At 39.0% G+C, this 15090-nt stretch overlaps 1 protein-coding gene across 14 annotated transcripts in view; it reads right to left on the reverse strand.

The window, feature by feature from the left end:
• TPK1 (thiamin pyrophosphokinase 1) overlaps positions 1–15090 on the reverse strand; it is a 383151-nt gene that overhangs the window by 187618 nt on the left and 180443 nt on the right. For 10 of the 14 annotated variants that reach the window (XM_055591203.1, XM_055591205.1, XM_055591207.1 and 7 more), the window contains exon 5: positions 13149–13221. The exons of the other annotated variants lie outside the window; for them this stretch is intronic. In XM_055591203.1, the coding sequence (XP_055447178.1) occupies positions 13149–13221 (73 nt within the window). The remainder of the gene's footprint in view (positions 1–13148; positions 13222–15090) is intronic. 14 annotated transcript variants of the gene reach the window in all.

Raw genomic sequence — 15090 nt, forward strand, 5'->3', positions numbered from 1 at the left:
TTTAATATGTAATACTAGGAAAGATAATTCATCATGAATTTCTTAGGGTGAATTAATTTACTTGCTATACTTCCTTCTTAATTACAAACAAATCATTAAGGAAAAGACTTTCATTGGAGAGGAAGGGAAAATAAAGATAATTCTGGAGTGTGAAGCAGGGTTGGTACTGGAAGTGGTTTGCCCAACTGAGGACTAAGGTGCTAAAGGACAATATGACAGAAAAGGACACTTTTGGGATGGGAAATAGGTGTCAACCAAGGGTAAAGAGGAGGGGGCAAGAAGATGTCAAGATCATCTTTCAAGTTGGCTCTGAAAACATGAAATTTACTATCCCATCAAATTAGAATATTGGTAATTTTTTTTAAATAAAGCAATCATATAATATGAGTTTTGTGGTGTCTTAAAATTCTAGCTCCCACGCACTATTTTCCCCTCTCCACTACTGAAGCAGCCTTTCTTTTTGTATGTAGTTTTTCAGTCCCTAAGTCATGTCCAACTCTTTGCGACCCCATGAACTGCAGCATGCCAGGCTTCCCTGTCCTTCACTATCTCCCAGAGTTTTCTCAAACTCATGCCCACTGAGTCAGTGATGCCATCTTGTTAGGATACATTCAAAAATATTTAGGGAGATACACTCAAGAGTCTTAAAAAATTGAATATATTACATTTTTAATAATAAGGTCCCATAATCTTTTATTAAACTGCATTGACCAGAACTCTGTAATAAGAAATAGCCTGCCAGATTAATAGAACAGCAGGCATAATGCAAAATGACTTATACTCTGAATAATCAAAGATAGAGATCTAAAATTAGCCCAAACTTGTTCTCAAATTTGCTAAGCAGGGGAATAGTTACATAAAACCAATTGGAATCTAAATGATCTATGTTCCTTGATACAGGTATGAAAATTGGCTTTTTACCCTGTAGAGATGTTATCACAAAAGTAACTATTTCCCACTTGCCTCTTTATTGTATAAGGCATACTATGGTAGATTGCTACTTCAGTTTTATTTACCAGACTTCTAAAAACATTTCTACTTTTCAAGGTAGAAATTATCAAGTGACAACTGATGAGAAACAATTTCTTCAGCAAGAATGTCACATGATTAAACTCTTAAAAACTCTTAAGTAACAGATTGCCTAAAATAACCGTGTTCTCTTTCTGTTTTTCTAGATGGTATACAAAAGAAAAGAATAAATGTAATTTAACCTTGCAACAATTCTCCATTCAATCCCAAACACAGAGAGACATTCTAATCTGCTATAATCTTCACTGCCCTGGGTGTTGTAAAATAACCTTTCCTTTTAACATGGCATTGAACAAAAACTTTAAACATTTCAAACAAGAAAAGCACCACTTCTATTAACAGAAGTCAAATGTCATTTTAACACAGCACAGGGTCTCAAATGATGGCGTCTTGGCTAAAAGCAGAGTCAAGAGTTCCCAGTGGAAGAGGGTGCCTAAAAGATTTAACACATCAGGCTCAAGAATGCTTTTTTATAGCCTGCTTGCAAGGCTGACCTTTGGACTGGTCCTGGAGGACCTGAATGGCAAACAGTTGCCCACACTGACAAACAAACAACTTTCCCCAACAGTGGGTCACTGTGCCTGACTCATTTGTACAAACAACACGGTTTACACCGAGAACCTGTTTTGTTATGGTTGTTGTTTGCTTGGCCCCCAGTAAAATTTTGGGCATTAAGTCACCAATGAGTTCCCTGGTGGCAACGCATCACACTTACAATCTGATTAAGTGCATCCTCTGTGACTCCACTGGGAAAAGACTCTTTTGACTAGAGACTCATTTTCTCCATAATTTCTCCCCCAATGCCTTTCCCCTTAGCTGATTCTGCTTCCCAGCCTCTCTCTGTAATAAATCACAGCTGTGAGTCTGACTATATACCAAGTCCCATGAGTCCTCTAGTCAATTATGGATTGTGGAGCCCGTTGTGGGAACCCTCAAGCCAAAGAGCTACAGATCCTTCCTCCCTTAGGAGGCTTGAATAAGCTTCTACTTTATAATGTTCATACAAGCACACAGACCCAGAGATCTGGTCTTGTCTGGGTGCTGTTCCTTCACACCCACTACAAACATGCCAAGGATGGAACTGGTCTCCACTGGCTCTCTTCCGAGTCTCCCCAAAAAGGCAAGGATGTGGGTACGGAAGCACTGAAGGAATCAGGGTTGGGGGGTGCTCAATTACTCAGACCTCAGCAGACACAGAAAAGGGAAACTGAATATTCACAAGAGGAAGCTGCAAGATTTCCTCAATCTGTGAAACTGATTTTCACTTTACTTGGAGAAAACTCCTTTTCATCCAGAGAGTTATGGTGTAATGGCCAGAAAAGTGCATGCATTCTGTGGTCAGAATGCCTGCTTAGATCCTAGTTAAACCATTTCTGACCTGGTAAAGTTGGGTGAATTGCTCAACCTCTCTGCTTCCATATTCAACTGTAAAATGTAGGTGACAGTTCCAACCTAATAGAATGTGACGTAAGGATTAGTAAAGTGTTAGTTGCTCAGTCCAACTCTTTGCGACCCCATGACTGCAGCCCACCAGGCTCCTCTGTCCTTGGGATTCTCCAGGCAAGAATACTGGAGGGGGTAACCATTCCCTTCTCCAGGCAGGCAGATTCTTTACCATCTGAGCCATCAGGGAAGGCTCAGACTGTAAAGAATTACATGAATTTATAAATGAAAGTAAGAAAGGATTATATGAATTTATAAATGCAAGTACATATAAAAGTGTCTGGTATCCTGGAAACACTTCAAAGTAATTACTGCCTAGTACTCTTTTCAAGATTATGTTGGGATGGGAGGGAGTTTCAAAAGGGAGGGGGTATATGTATACATATGGCTCATTCATGTTGAGGTTTGACAGAAAACAGCAAAATTTTGTAAAGCAATTACCCTTCAATAAAAAATAAACACATTTAAAAAAAGGCTCTGCTGAGACTTTCTCACACCAATGTTTAAAGGTAGAGAAAACCTGAAACACAACAAACTTGTAAGCAACCAACTATATTTCAGCCTTTCAGAAACCAATATACTACCCTAACTGTTAATGGATAAAGGGTAGTTTCTCAACAGTCCAACTCACTTGAGAAATATAATACTAAGGTAAACAAAATTAAAATTTTGGCAGACTTACTTAAAATGATACTGTGCGTGGTGAATTTTCAAGAGGGACCTACAGAATGTCAAATTTCACAAGTGCTTGTGATCACAGAAGTCTTTTTTTATACTAAGTATTGTGTGGCACTTCGTGTGAATCTTCTTTATACCAAGTATCTAAAGGCAGCATTAGACACCTGAGTCATACAAGCTTTCATGAGAATCTACTAATTGCTGGTATCCCAGAATGAATGACAGAATTCAGGTTGCAGGAGATCACATAGTAATAGGAAAAGGAGGAATTATGATACAAATTAAAAATTAAAATTATGACAACAATTATTTCAATCAGGTTCTACAGGGAAAAAACAAAGGCAGGAATACGTAACAGCTACAGGTAGGGAACCTGTGGGAGAATTGATGAGAAGGGGGTTCCATGAGCCAAATGAATGAGGAGAGAGAAATGGTAACAGAGACCCCAGAGTTAGAGGAGAAGCAGCAGGCTGGCCTGGCCCTGGAGTCGTGGCTGAGGCACTGGAGAGGGCTCAGAAATTTAAAGAGCTTCCCTGGTGGCTCAGACAGTAAAGAATCTGCCTGCAATGCAGTAGATCTGGGTTCAATCCCTGGGTCGGGAAGATCCCTGGAGGAGGGTGTGAAAACCCACTGCAGTAAGCTGGCCTGGAGAATTCCAGGGACAGAAGAGCCTGGTGGGCTACAGTCCAGGGGATCACAAAGAGAAATTTAAAGGGCATAGGTTCCCCCTTTTTAAATGCCTTAAGCATGTTAAATTAAAACAAAACAGGCTTTGAAAAATAAAGACAATTTGAAAGGACTACAATTGAGACAAGCACAAGAAGGAAGGTGTATTCCTGAGACAGACTCACATAAGGTCCCCTGCCTGTCTCATCGTTTCCTTCCTGAGATGCTAATAAGCAGAAGCCAGCCAGTTGTAAGAATATAAAGTGAAGAACCTGTCACTCAGTTGTCAGTGGAAACTGCCTGTCTATAATTCCCTTAACAAAGCCTTTATAGCTCAGCATATGTTAATTAGTTTTAAAGCTTAAGCCTAAGAAATTACTGTACTCAGGGGATATATATGTGTGTGTGTGTGTGAGTTATCCACTTAAAAAAGTATATCGATAAATGGAATTGAGCTTTATATATTTACACAATTTTCTCCATCTGGCGTAAGAGTCAAACTTGCTAATGTTTTAAATTTCTCCTAGTCCAGCTTGCCGTTTCTCTAAATTAATTAATTTTGGACTGCCCTGGTGGCTCTGATGATAAAGAATCTGCCTGCAATGCAAGAGAAGGTTCGATCCCTGGGTCAGAAAGATCACCAATATTACCATGTCTAAAATATGCTGACATCTGGCTGGGCAGAAGTGGGTGAGAGACATAGCTAAAGGAGAAAATAATAAGATACATGGGATTAGGCAGAGCAATGCAGATGTTTTTCACTGAAGATTAAAAGCATCTGTCCAGATTCTGTTAAATTTAAACAGAATTGAACCCAAGGCATTGTCAAACTCAAAAGAATGTTATCATTGATTTTGATTATGAAGAAAATTAATGTTCATAAATTATATACTTATGGAAAAGAAATGATTAGAAATCCCTTTAAAACCAATGTTACTAAGGATAGTTATTCAAAAGCTCGTAAGTAAACAATTTTGCAAAGTAAAACAAAATACTACCACTTTACATTAACATATTCTTTAAGCACTTCGAGAGCTCCTCCACATGTGTAACATTCAGTTCATCAGTTCAGTGGCTCAGTTGCATCAGACTCTTTGCAACCCCATGGACTGCAGCACGAAGGGCCTCCCTGTCCATCACCAACTCACAGAGCTTACTCAAACTCATGTTGACCGAGTTGGTGATGTCATTCAACAATCTCATCCTCTGTCGTCCCTTCAATCTTTCCCAGCATCGGGGTCTTTTCCAATGAGTCACTTCTTCACATCAGGTGGCCAAAGTATTGGCGCTTCAGCATCAGTCCTTCCAATGAATATTCAGGACTGATTTTCTTTAGGATGGACTGGTTGGAACTGCCTGCAGTCCAAGGGACTCTCTCAAGAGTCTTCTCCAACACAGCATTAATTATTTGGCACTCAGCTTTCTTTATAGTTCAACTCTCACATCCATACATGACTACTGGAAGAACCATAGCTTTGACTAGATGGACCTTTGCTGGCAAAGTAATGTCTCTGCTTTTTAAAATGCTATCTAGGTTGGTCATAGCTTTTCTTCCAAGGAGCAAGCGTCTTTTAATTTCATGGCTGCAGTCACCATCTGCAGTGATTTTGTGGTCCCAAAAAATAAAGTCTCTCACTGTTTCCCCAACCATTTGTCGTGAAGAAATTGGACCAGTTGCCATGATCTTAGTTTTCTGAATGTTGAGTTTTAAGCCAACTTTTTCACTCTCCTCTTTCACTTTCATCAAAAGGCTCTTTAGTTCTTCTTTGCTTTCTGCCATAAGGGTGTGTCATATGCATATTTGAGGTTATTTATATTTCTCCCGGCAATCTTGATTCCAGCTTGTGCTTCATCTAGCCCAGAATTTCTCGTGATGTACTCTGCATATAAGTTAAATAAGCAGGGTAACAATATACAGCCTTGATGTACTCCTTTTCCTATTTGGAACTAGTCTGTTGTTCCATGTCTAGTTCTAACTGTTGCTTCCTAACCTGAATACAGATTTCTCAAGAGGCAGGTCAGGAGGTCATCATCAGGTGGTATGCCCATCTCTTTCAGAATTTCCAACAGTTTTTTGTGAGCCACACAGTCAAAGGCTTTGGCATAGTCAATAAAGCAGAAGTAGATGTTGTTCTGGAACTCTTTTGCTTTTTTGATGATCCAGTGGATGTTGGTAGTTTGATCTCCAGTTCCTCTGCCTTTTCTCAATCCAGTTTGAATATCTGGGAGTTCACGGTTCATGTACTGTTGAAGCCTGGCTTAGAGAATTTTGAGCATTACCTTGCTAGTGTGTGAGAGGAGTGCAATTGTGCGGTAGTTTGAGCACTCTTTGGCATTGCCTTTGAGATTGGAATGAAAACTGACCTTTTCCAGTCCTGTGGTCACTGCTGAGTTTTCCAAATTTGCTGGCATATTGAGTGCACAAATCTTTTAGGATTTGAAATAGCTCAATTGGAACTCCATCACCTCCACTAGCTTTGTTCGTAGTGATGCTTCCTAAGGCCCACTTGACTTCACATTCCAGGATGCCTGGCTCTAGGTGAGTGATCACACCGTTGTGATTATCTGGGTTGTGAAGATCTTTTTTATACAGTTCTTCTGTGTATTCTTGCCACCTCTTCTTAATATCTTCTGCTTCTGTTAGGTCCCTACCATTTCTGTCCTTTATTGAGCCCATCTTTGCATGAAATGTTCCCTTGGTATCTCTAATTTTTGAAGAGATCTCTAGTCTTTCCCATTCTATTATTTTCCTCTATTTCTTTGCACTGATCACTGAGAAAGGCTTTCTTATCTCTTTGCACTTATATGTTTGCACTGGTCACTGAGGAAGGCTGTGCATTGTCACCTGCTTATTTAGCATATAAAGAGTACATCATGAAAAATGCCAGGCTGTATGAATTATAAGTTGGAATCAAGATTGTTGGGAGAAATAACAACAACCTCAGATACGCAAAAAAAATATCTCCTTGCAGTCCCTTGGACAGCAAAGAGAACAAACCAGTTAATCCTAAAGGAAATCAACCTTGAATATTCATTGGAAGGACTGATGTTGAAGCTGTACCTTCAATACTTTGGCTACCTGATGCAAAGAGCCAACTCATCGGAAAAGACCCTGATGCTGAGAAAAATTGAAGGCAGGAGGAGAAGGGGACAACAGAGGATGAGATGGTCAGATGTCATCACCGACTCAATGGACGTGAGTTTGAGCAAGTTCCGGTAAATGGTACAGGACAGGGAAGCCTGGCATGCTGCAGTCCAGGGGGTTACAAAGAGTCGGACATGACTGAGCAACTGAACAACAGATATGCAGGTGATACCACTTAAATGGGCTCAAAGTGAAGAGGAACTAAAGAGCCTCTTGATGAGGATGATAGAGGAGACTGAAAAAGCTGGCTTAAAACTCAACATTCAAAAAATGAAAACCATGGCATATGGTCCCATCACTTTATGACAAATAGATGGGGAAAAAGTAGAAACAGTGACAGATTTTATTTTCTTGGGCTCCAAAATCACTGTGGATGGTGATCGCAGCCGTCAAATTAAAAGACACTTGCTCCCTGGAAGAAAAGTTATGACAAACCTAGACAGCATACTGAAAAGTAGAGACAGCATTTTGCTGAGAAAGGTCCATATAGTCAAAGCTACAGTTTTTCCATAAGTCATGTATAGACATGAGAGTTGGATCAAAAGAAGTTTGAGCAGCAAAGAATTGATACTTTTGAATTGTGATGCTGGAGAAGACTCTTGAGACTCCCTTGGGCAGAGAAGGAGACTAAACCAGTCAAAATATTCATCGGAAGCACTGATGCTGAAGCCAAAGCTCCAATACTTTGGCCACCTGATACGAAGAGCCAGCTCACTAGAAAAGACCCTGATGCCGGGAAAGACTGAGAGCAGGAGGAGGAGGGGACGGCAAGGATGACATGGTTGGATGGCATCACCGACTTGATGAATATGAGCGTGAACAAACTCTAGGCGGCTGTGAAGGACAGGGAAGCCTGGTGTGCTGAAGTTCATGGGGTTGCAAAGAGTCTGACGTGACTTAGCGACCAAAGGACAAAAACAACATAATTTAATAACCTACTGGTTTGTTTGGTCACTCTTTGTCTAGCCCAACTATCGCAGATCTACTCTTGCCACCCCAGAATTGGGGGTGAAGGACACTGCCATGATGGAAATGTAAAGGGAAAGCGTCTGGTTCTCACACTGACTATCATTGCTTTGCTGGCATTCTTTCCTGGGGATGTTAATTACCTTGCGCAAGAAACAACAATCCTGTCCAACAGACCAAATATGTCCTCTGTTGAAAAGCAGTGGTAGGAACCGAATCCTAGTTTTCACAAAATTCTTTTCATTAAAAAAAAAAAAAAAAAAAAAGGGGGACACTCATCCAAAAGCTGTCTCTAATTCTATCATTTTCCTAAAGTCTTTTAAGTTTTTTGAGCCTGAGCTTCCACATCATAAAATTTGGCTAAATAACACAGTTCAATGTCTATTACATTTTAAACTATTTTACATTTTTATCATTATATTTATAACTTATTATTATCTTCTATCCTACACATCTACATTTATGGAAAAACAATTTATTCTGTGACTCTTTAAGACATTAAATACTGCAACTAGTTCCTAAACATTCTAAGTACAAGGAAGCATGCTTTAAAATCCCATTCCTATATCTGGTAAAAACCCCAAAGACTATACAACAATGAAAGAATATCAGAAGTTACATGAGATATTACAGTTTCTTCAAAAGGTCTCAGGAAACTGAAACACATGAGGGCATGATTGATGGAATAATTAAAAAGACTGAAGTAGGTGATTTTAGCCTTGAATCAAGGAAACACTGACTGACTCAGAAAGTGAAAGATATAAAGTAAAATAAAATATCAAGGGGAAAATCTGTAAGAGACATTCCTCATTCTGAGTTCGTATTAGTGAACCAGGCAGAGAAGAACTAAGACAAATGGGCAAAAGGGGAAACACAAAGATGTCACAGCTATCTGAAAAGGAGGCTTTATGGAATAAATTAAGAATGGCATACCATATGCCTCGGGAAGTGGACGGCAATCAGTTGGTCAACTGCAATCATATCATATCTATATGTTTAATATTAAAACTATCAGCATGGAAAAACACATGGACAGTGACAAGTCACACTGCTACTTACTTGAAATTTCAGATTATGCTTTGGCATGGATCCAGTGGTACACCATAGCTTCACTAAAACGCAGTTTTCAAACTGCTGCATGTTAACAAGAGGCATAATTGTACATCCTAGTTCTTACCCCGTGGACCGTATGCAATTAAGCGGTGGCTGAGAGCTTGCCCCCTTGCTTGTCCAAAACCCAAAGGAATAAACAATTTAAGGGTTATATACATAAAGACTAATGATTAAGTGGTTGGGATGTAACCTAACTCGAAGAAGGTTATGCATATAAAGATCTAATCAAAGAAAATGGTTATGTTTTCCTCTTTCTTCTTACATAAAAGTGAAAAGTTTGCGACCCCATGGACTGTAGCCCACCAGGCTCCTCTCTCCCTGGAATTCTCCAGGCAAGAATACTGGAGTGGGGTGCCATGCCCTTCTCCAGGGGATCTTCTAGACCGTGAGATCCATCCAGGGTCTCCTGCATTGCAGGCAGATTCTTTACCATCTGAGGCATCAGGTTACATATTACCAATTAAATACTAAGAATGCACTGTGATGATATGAAAATATTCTTCTCACTCCCTAACAATCCAGCTTTATCAGTACTAAGTCAGATGGTTTGTTAGCTCCTCTCCACATAGCTATCAATGATCCTTGCCTACTGATATTGACGCCCTTGTGCAGCCTTTTTGCATACTTACCAGGGTTAATCTGCATGACCAACAACATCTGGCAGAAGAGACAGGAAGATGATATATCACTGATGAAATCAAGTTATAAAAAAGACCATGATTTCTGTTTTGGCAAGCTCTCTTGCATGTATGTTTTCTTCCCCGCCCCCCCTCTTTTCCTGGAAAGCCGTCTGCCATGATGTGAGCAGCCCACTGGCAAGGAGCTGACACCTCCAACCAAGAGCCAGTGAGAAATAACAGCCAGTAAAACCAACAACCAGAGCAATAATCGCAGAAACAATTTCTGTAGCCCCAAGGGAGCCTTGAGATGCCTGAAAAACCAGGCTGTGTTATAACTTCATGAGAAACCTTCAACCAGAACCACCCTATTATTAAATATTTGACTCTCATATGTCTTACCAAGAGACTCTGAGAGAGAAACACTGTTTGCTGTTTTTTTTTTTTTAATTGGAGATAATTGCTTAACAATGTTGTGTTGGCTTCTGCCATACAACTGATGTGAGTCAGCCGTAAGTATACATGTGTCCCCTCCCTCTTTAGCTGCCCCGACCCTATCCCACCCCTCCAGGCTGTCACAGAGCACAAGGCACCAGCTCCCTGTGCTCTACAGCAGTTGCCCATTAGCTGCCTGTTTTACATATGGTAACAAATACATTTCAATGCTACTCTCTCAATTCGTCCTGCCCTCTCCTTCCCCTCGCCATGTTCAGAGTCTGTTCTCTATGTCTGCATCTCTATTTCTGCCCTGCAAATAGGTTCATCAGCACCATTTTTCTAGATTCCATATATATGTTATGAATAATATACAATATTTGCTTTTCTCTTTTTGACTCACTTCACTCTGTGTAACAGGCTCTAGGTTCATCCACCTCACTAGAACTGACTCAAATGCGTTCCTTTTTATGGCTAATTATTTGCTATTTTAAGCTGTTAAATTTTAGGACAATTTATTACATAGTAATAACTAGTGAATACAAATGGCAAGAACTGGGATATACTCTTTAGAAGCTGACAAACCAACCACTTGATATTTTAGTGTTTTCAGAAGTTTATCATGCAAACCAATTTTAAAGTCAAATGAATCAGTGCTGGCTACAAATCTGTTTCATGCTTTAAACAAAAATTTAGCATTTTAAATTTCTTATTTATTTTACTTTCCACAATAGAACCTCAGTGTTAGCTTCATTGAAGATCCAGACAAGGTACCAAAAAAAAAAAAGTGTATGAAAGTGGAAATAACCTCCATTCACTTGTAACAGAGCAAGTGTTTCAGTTGGAGATAATGGCTTACATGAATTGTGTGTAACACTGCATTAACTTGTTGTCATTATTAAACACAGCCAAACATTCACCATGTGCTCTACAGGGCACATGAGCTTCTACAAGACGTCACTGGCACCCTGTAGGAACACACCCAAAGAATTCAAAAGCAATGGATTCTCTTCTATACATGAAGGGGGGGGGGGAAAAAACTTGATTGTACTCCATCAACTTACACGTATGCAATGTAGGAATTAGAAGGTTCAGTTAATCTTCCTTTTCGAACTAAACCTTAACAAACATAAATGACTGTTGGAGATTAAAATCAAAAGTGATGCAGGAAATGCAAGAGAAATTCATCTGAAGGTATTAACTCAAAATCTTCCTTTACCCCTGAGCCATTCAAAAACAAAACACCCTGGCTTCCCAGTCTTTCCAGCTATGTCCTTATCCTCTGCAAGAACTATCAGACGGACACCTGCAGTTCTGGCAAGCCCTCAGCATAAGAGTGGGTGGCGGGCTGGGGGGTGGGCGGGGGAGAAACGGAAGGGGAGAGAGAGAGAAAGAACAGACACATCTGGCCAGATCTTCAACTGGTTTCTGAGTCTGCCTGTCCCTGCCTCTCCTGCTGTTTCTTCTGCTCCTGCAGATATGATTAATGTCTATGAATTGGCAAAACTCTGGTTTGTAAGCAAGGCTGAGGGCTTTCCGTCCCAATGAGGTTGAGGTATGGAGTTAATGAGAAGTGAGACTGTGGGGAATGAACAGAAACATGCCAATGTTAAAGTAATTGAGCATGAATATCAAACACTGACTTGGGAACAGTCTTCATTTGCTGATGGGAAGTCTGATCAGCTGCCGGGTGGATGGCGTGGGTACACAGATCTGCATTCATTGCTGGCCTCAGAATTTCCATCACAACAGCCTACACTTTATAACCCTGGTACCTTGTTTCCTCACCTAGATTCCTATTTCCCTTTTCTTCTCTTTCTTTTGTTCTTTTTCCCTCCCCTGCCTCACTCTCTTGCTCCTCCTTTACTTCCATCCTACAAATGCTTTCTTCTTTCTTGTTTATGAATTTATCTCCTCTATCCTCAAGCCTCACAAAGAATTTAAAGCTTCTCTCAATAATTACTTTTTCTTTAAAATATGCATAATTTACTAATGCCAGTTCAGAATAACACAGATGATGGTGTTGTGGCTAGAAGAATTGCTGATGCTATAATTTTCATTTTAAAAACCTTGCATTGTCCTCTAAAGCCAGTGAAAGCTTGAATTATTAATTAGTATAAGACACTACTCTGTCTTCTATCATTCTCAAATAGTTTACTTGTACTTGTATGTTTTAAGTGGCAAAGATCTTTGGAAGATTTTCACAATAGTGACAAAATGAACACCTTAATAAGCTCTACATTATTACTAATTTCAAGTTTTAATGAAGAGTTATTGAGAAGAGCAATAATAGTTTTAAGACAACTAAATATTAAAAAAAAAAAACAAAAAAAAAAACCCTTTGGTTCTAAAATTCTGTGGTTGTTGCTGTGTAGTTGCTAAGATGTGCCTTACTCTTTTGCAAACCCATGGAATTTTCCAGCCAAGGATACTGGAGAAGGTTGCCATTTCCTCCTCCAGGGGATCTTCCTGACCCAGGGATTGAACCCAAGTCTCTTATATCTCCTGCTTTGGCATGTGGATTCTTTACCACTGAGCCACCAGGGAAGTCCTCTAAAATTCTAGGAATGCACCATAAGGTATTTTTACAAAAATTGATTTACAAAGATTTTTTTTTCACTAACAATACAAATGGACAAAATGTAAATGTACATCAGTTGGAAACTGTTTAAGTAAAATACAGTACCACTCATTAAATGAAATGTAAAATGATGTGTGAAAAATACATAACTAATGAAGATGTAGACAACACAGTATACTTTTAATGAATCAAAAGCTGTAAATTCATTTAATATATACATGCTTAGAAGACTAAGCATTAATGCTTATCTGATGGCCACAGACTTTCTAAGATTGTGTTTCTACTTGTCACTTTCTAAATTTCCATTTGAACCTATAGGATAACTGCTAGAAAGAATACGTAAGTAACAAAAGTAACTAAGAAAAATGAGTTTCTCAATCCCTACACATACACCAAGGAAAACAGAAAAAAAAAAAACAAAGGAAAAGCAATCACATAAGAAAAGACCTTAAATATAAAAGTGTTAATGGTTTACCTTAATAGCGTAGTATTCTCTAACTTCAGGCCTAATAGAATCAAAGTCTCCACTGATGAATTCAGGCAGAAAGCTGAAAGAAAGAGTTTCAAGTAAGTCAATTATTTAAGACTATTTAGTAGCTAACCTTTAAAATTATGATCATAAGAACCAGAGAGAGAGCTAAGGTACTCAAAAGGAAAAAGAAACAGTCTATTTTCAGAGTGAATGGGATGTTATATCTTATGCACTTAATTCTCACTTAGAAAGACTGAGGGGAATTCCAGGTACTCAAATAATGTGTCAATTTAGTCTCAGTATCAGTCAATATTTATCTTGCTTAAAAAAACAGATGAAGATTAAAGAAGATTACTGCTTTAACAAAGGCTCCTAGTTCAAAACCCTAGCACAAGGACTCGTATTCTCTGCATAGTACTTTCTACAAATAGACAAAACTTTGACATTTTACCTTCACATCAGCTCAAAACTTTCAACAGATTCTAACAGAACAAATGATAATGAGGATGAGGCATTTTTGTAGCACATAAATCAGTTCAAAAACATCTTCCAAATAGCCTGCTGACATATTTCTAGAAATAGGAGTCTTGTAGTTTTTGTCTGCAATACCACAAAGATCACAGTTACTAAATAGAAGGAGAGGATTCTCCAAATGGATGTTTCTAATTCTATCACAATTACCTTTTTTCTCTTCCCTACCATTTTCAGAACTCTTTTAGGAAAACCTCCCTTACTGTATCTACATAAGCCATCCTTTTCTATTGTAAGACATCTGTATGACCTGGAAGAATTTCTTCTCACTAAAAATACCTAACTGTGGAGAAATAAAAACATCCCTGGACTTCTCAGTACTCCTGCCAAACGCCCTAGCTTCTGAGCTTCCAAAGTATATATGAGATAAAGAAGAGAATGCTTGCTTTCATGTCTTGCAGAAATATTCTGCTCTTCACAAACCAACCATAAAAACTAGATCCAGCTTTTTACCCCATTAATTGCTTTGATTCAAAATCCTAATCTAACTTCTGTTATGTCTTCTCAAGATGGCCAAATTATTACAGAAAGAAATAAGTCTCTAGAGACTGAATATTACTGCCGGCTGTTATAAGTCAAAAGAGGTAAAGCCCAGAACCTAGAGATATCCCTGGGTCACAAAAGACAAGACACAGGGAGAAAGACATCTTTCTGCTGGAGAGATTTCACTGATATAAAAATGGGCTGGGGTTAAGATTCAGGCCCATAAAGTGTCCCCAGAGAGCCTTTCAAGAAGGGAGAAGCACCGCTGCCACCACCCCACTTATCAGTTGAGGGAAAATCTCATTTTCTTGTCTTTCAGATATGAATATGCGGCTATTCGCACAGGACCACTGATCTTTAGCTGCATGAGTCAAGGGTTTATAAAAACTAGAGAACAGAATTCTGATTCAGAACACCTCGTGTACACATTCAGGATAATATTCATAAAGAGGAATATTAAAAAACCCATCACTGACCTTGTTCTTTTGTAAGATGATTTTAAGTTCTTAACCCAATTGATGTGCTGCAGTCCACGGGGTCGCAAAGAGTTACCAATGACTTAGTGACTGAACAACCACCACCGAACTGGAACTGTTAATTCTTAGGCCAACTCTGTCCATGTTGGACCAACTCTTCTTTGAGCTATTCATCTTCTTAGGGCTAAATAGTTAAGAGGAAGTCCTTCCATAGAGTTCTGTACCACATACACTGCATAGTTTTGTCTTTTCATTAAACATTAATACTTACGTATTAAAATTTTCAATCAATTGATTTCAGAACTGTTCACTGAACATCAAACCATGTGCAGAAGCAATAGTTCACTCAGAATAAGGTAAAACTGGGAAGTAAAATACCTAGGTTTTTAAATTACCTTGCCTGGTTTGAACATTTTCCTACAAACTCGTCTTCTCAAAATGTCCCTACCACAGTT

Source organism: Bubalus kerabau, chromosome 8 (assembly GCF_029407905.1).
Source record: "Bubalus kerabau isolate K-KA32 ecotype Philippines breed swamp buffalo chromosome 8, PCC_UOA_SB_1v2, whole genome shotgun sequence".
NCBI classification, from domain to species: domain Eukaryota; kingdom Metazoa; phylum Chordata; class Mammalia; order Artiodactyla; family Bovidae; genus Bubalus; species Bubalus kerabau.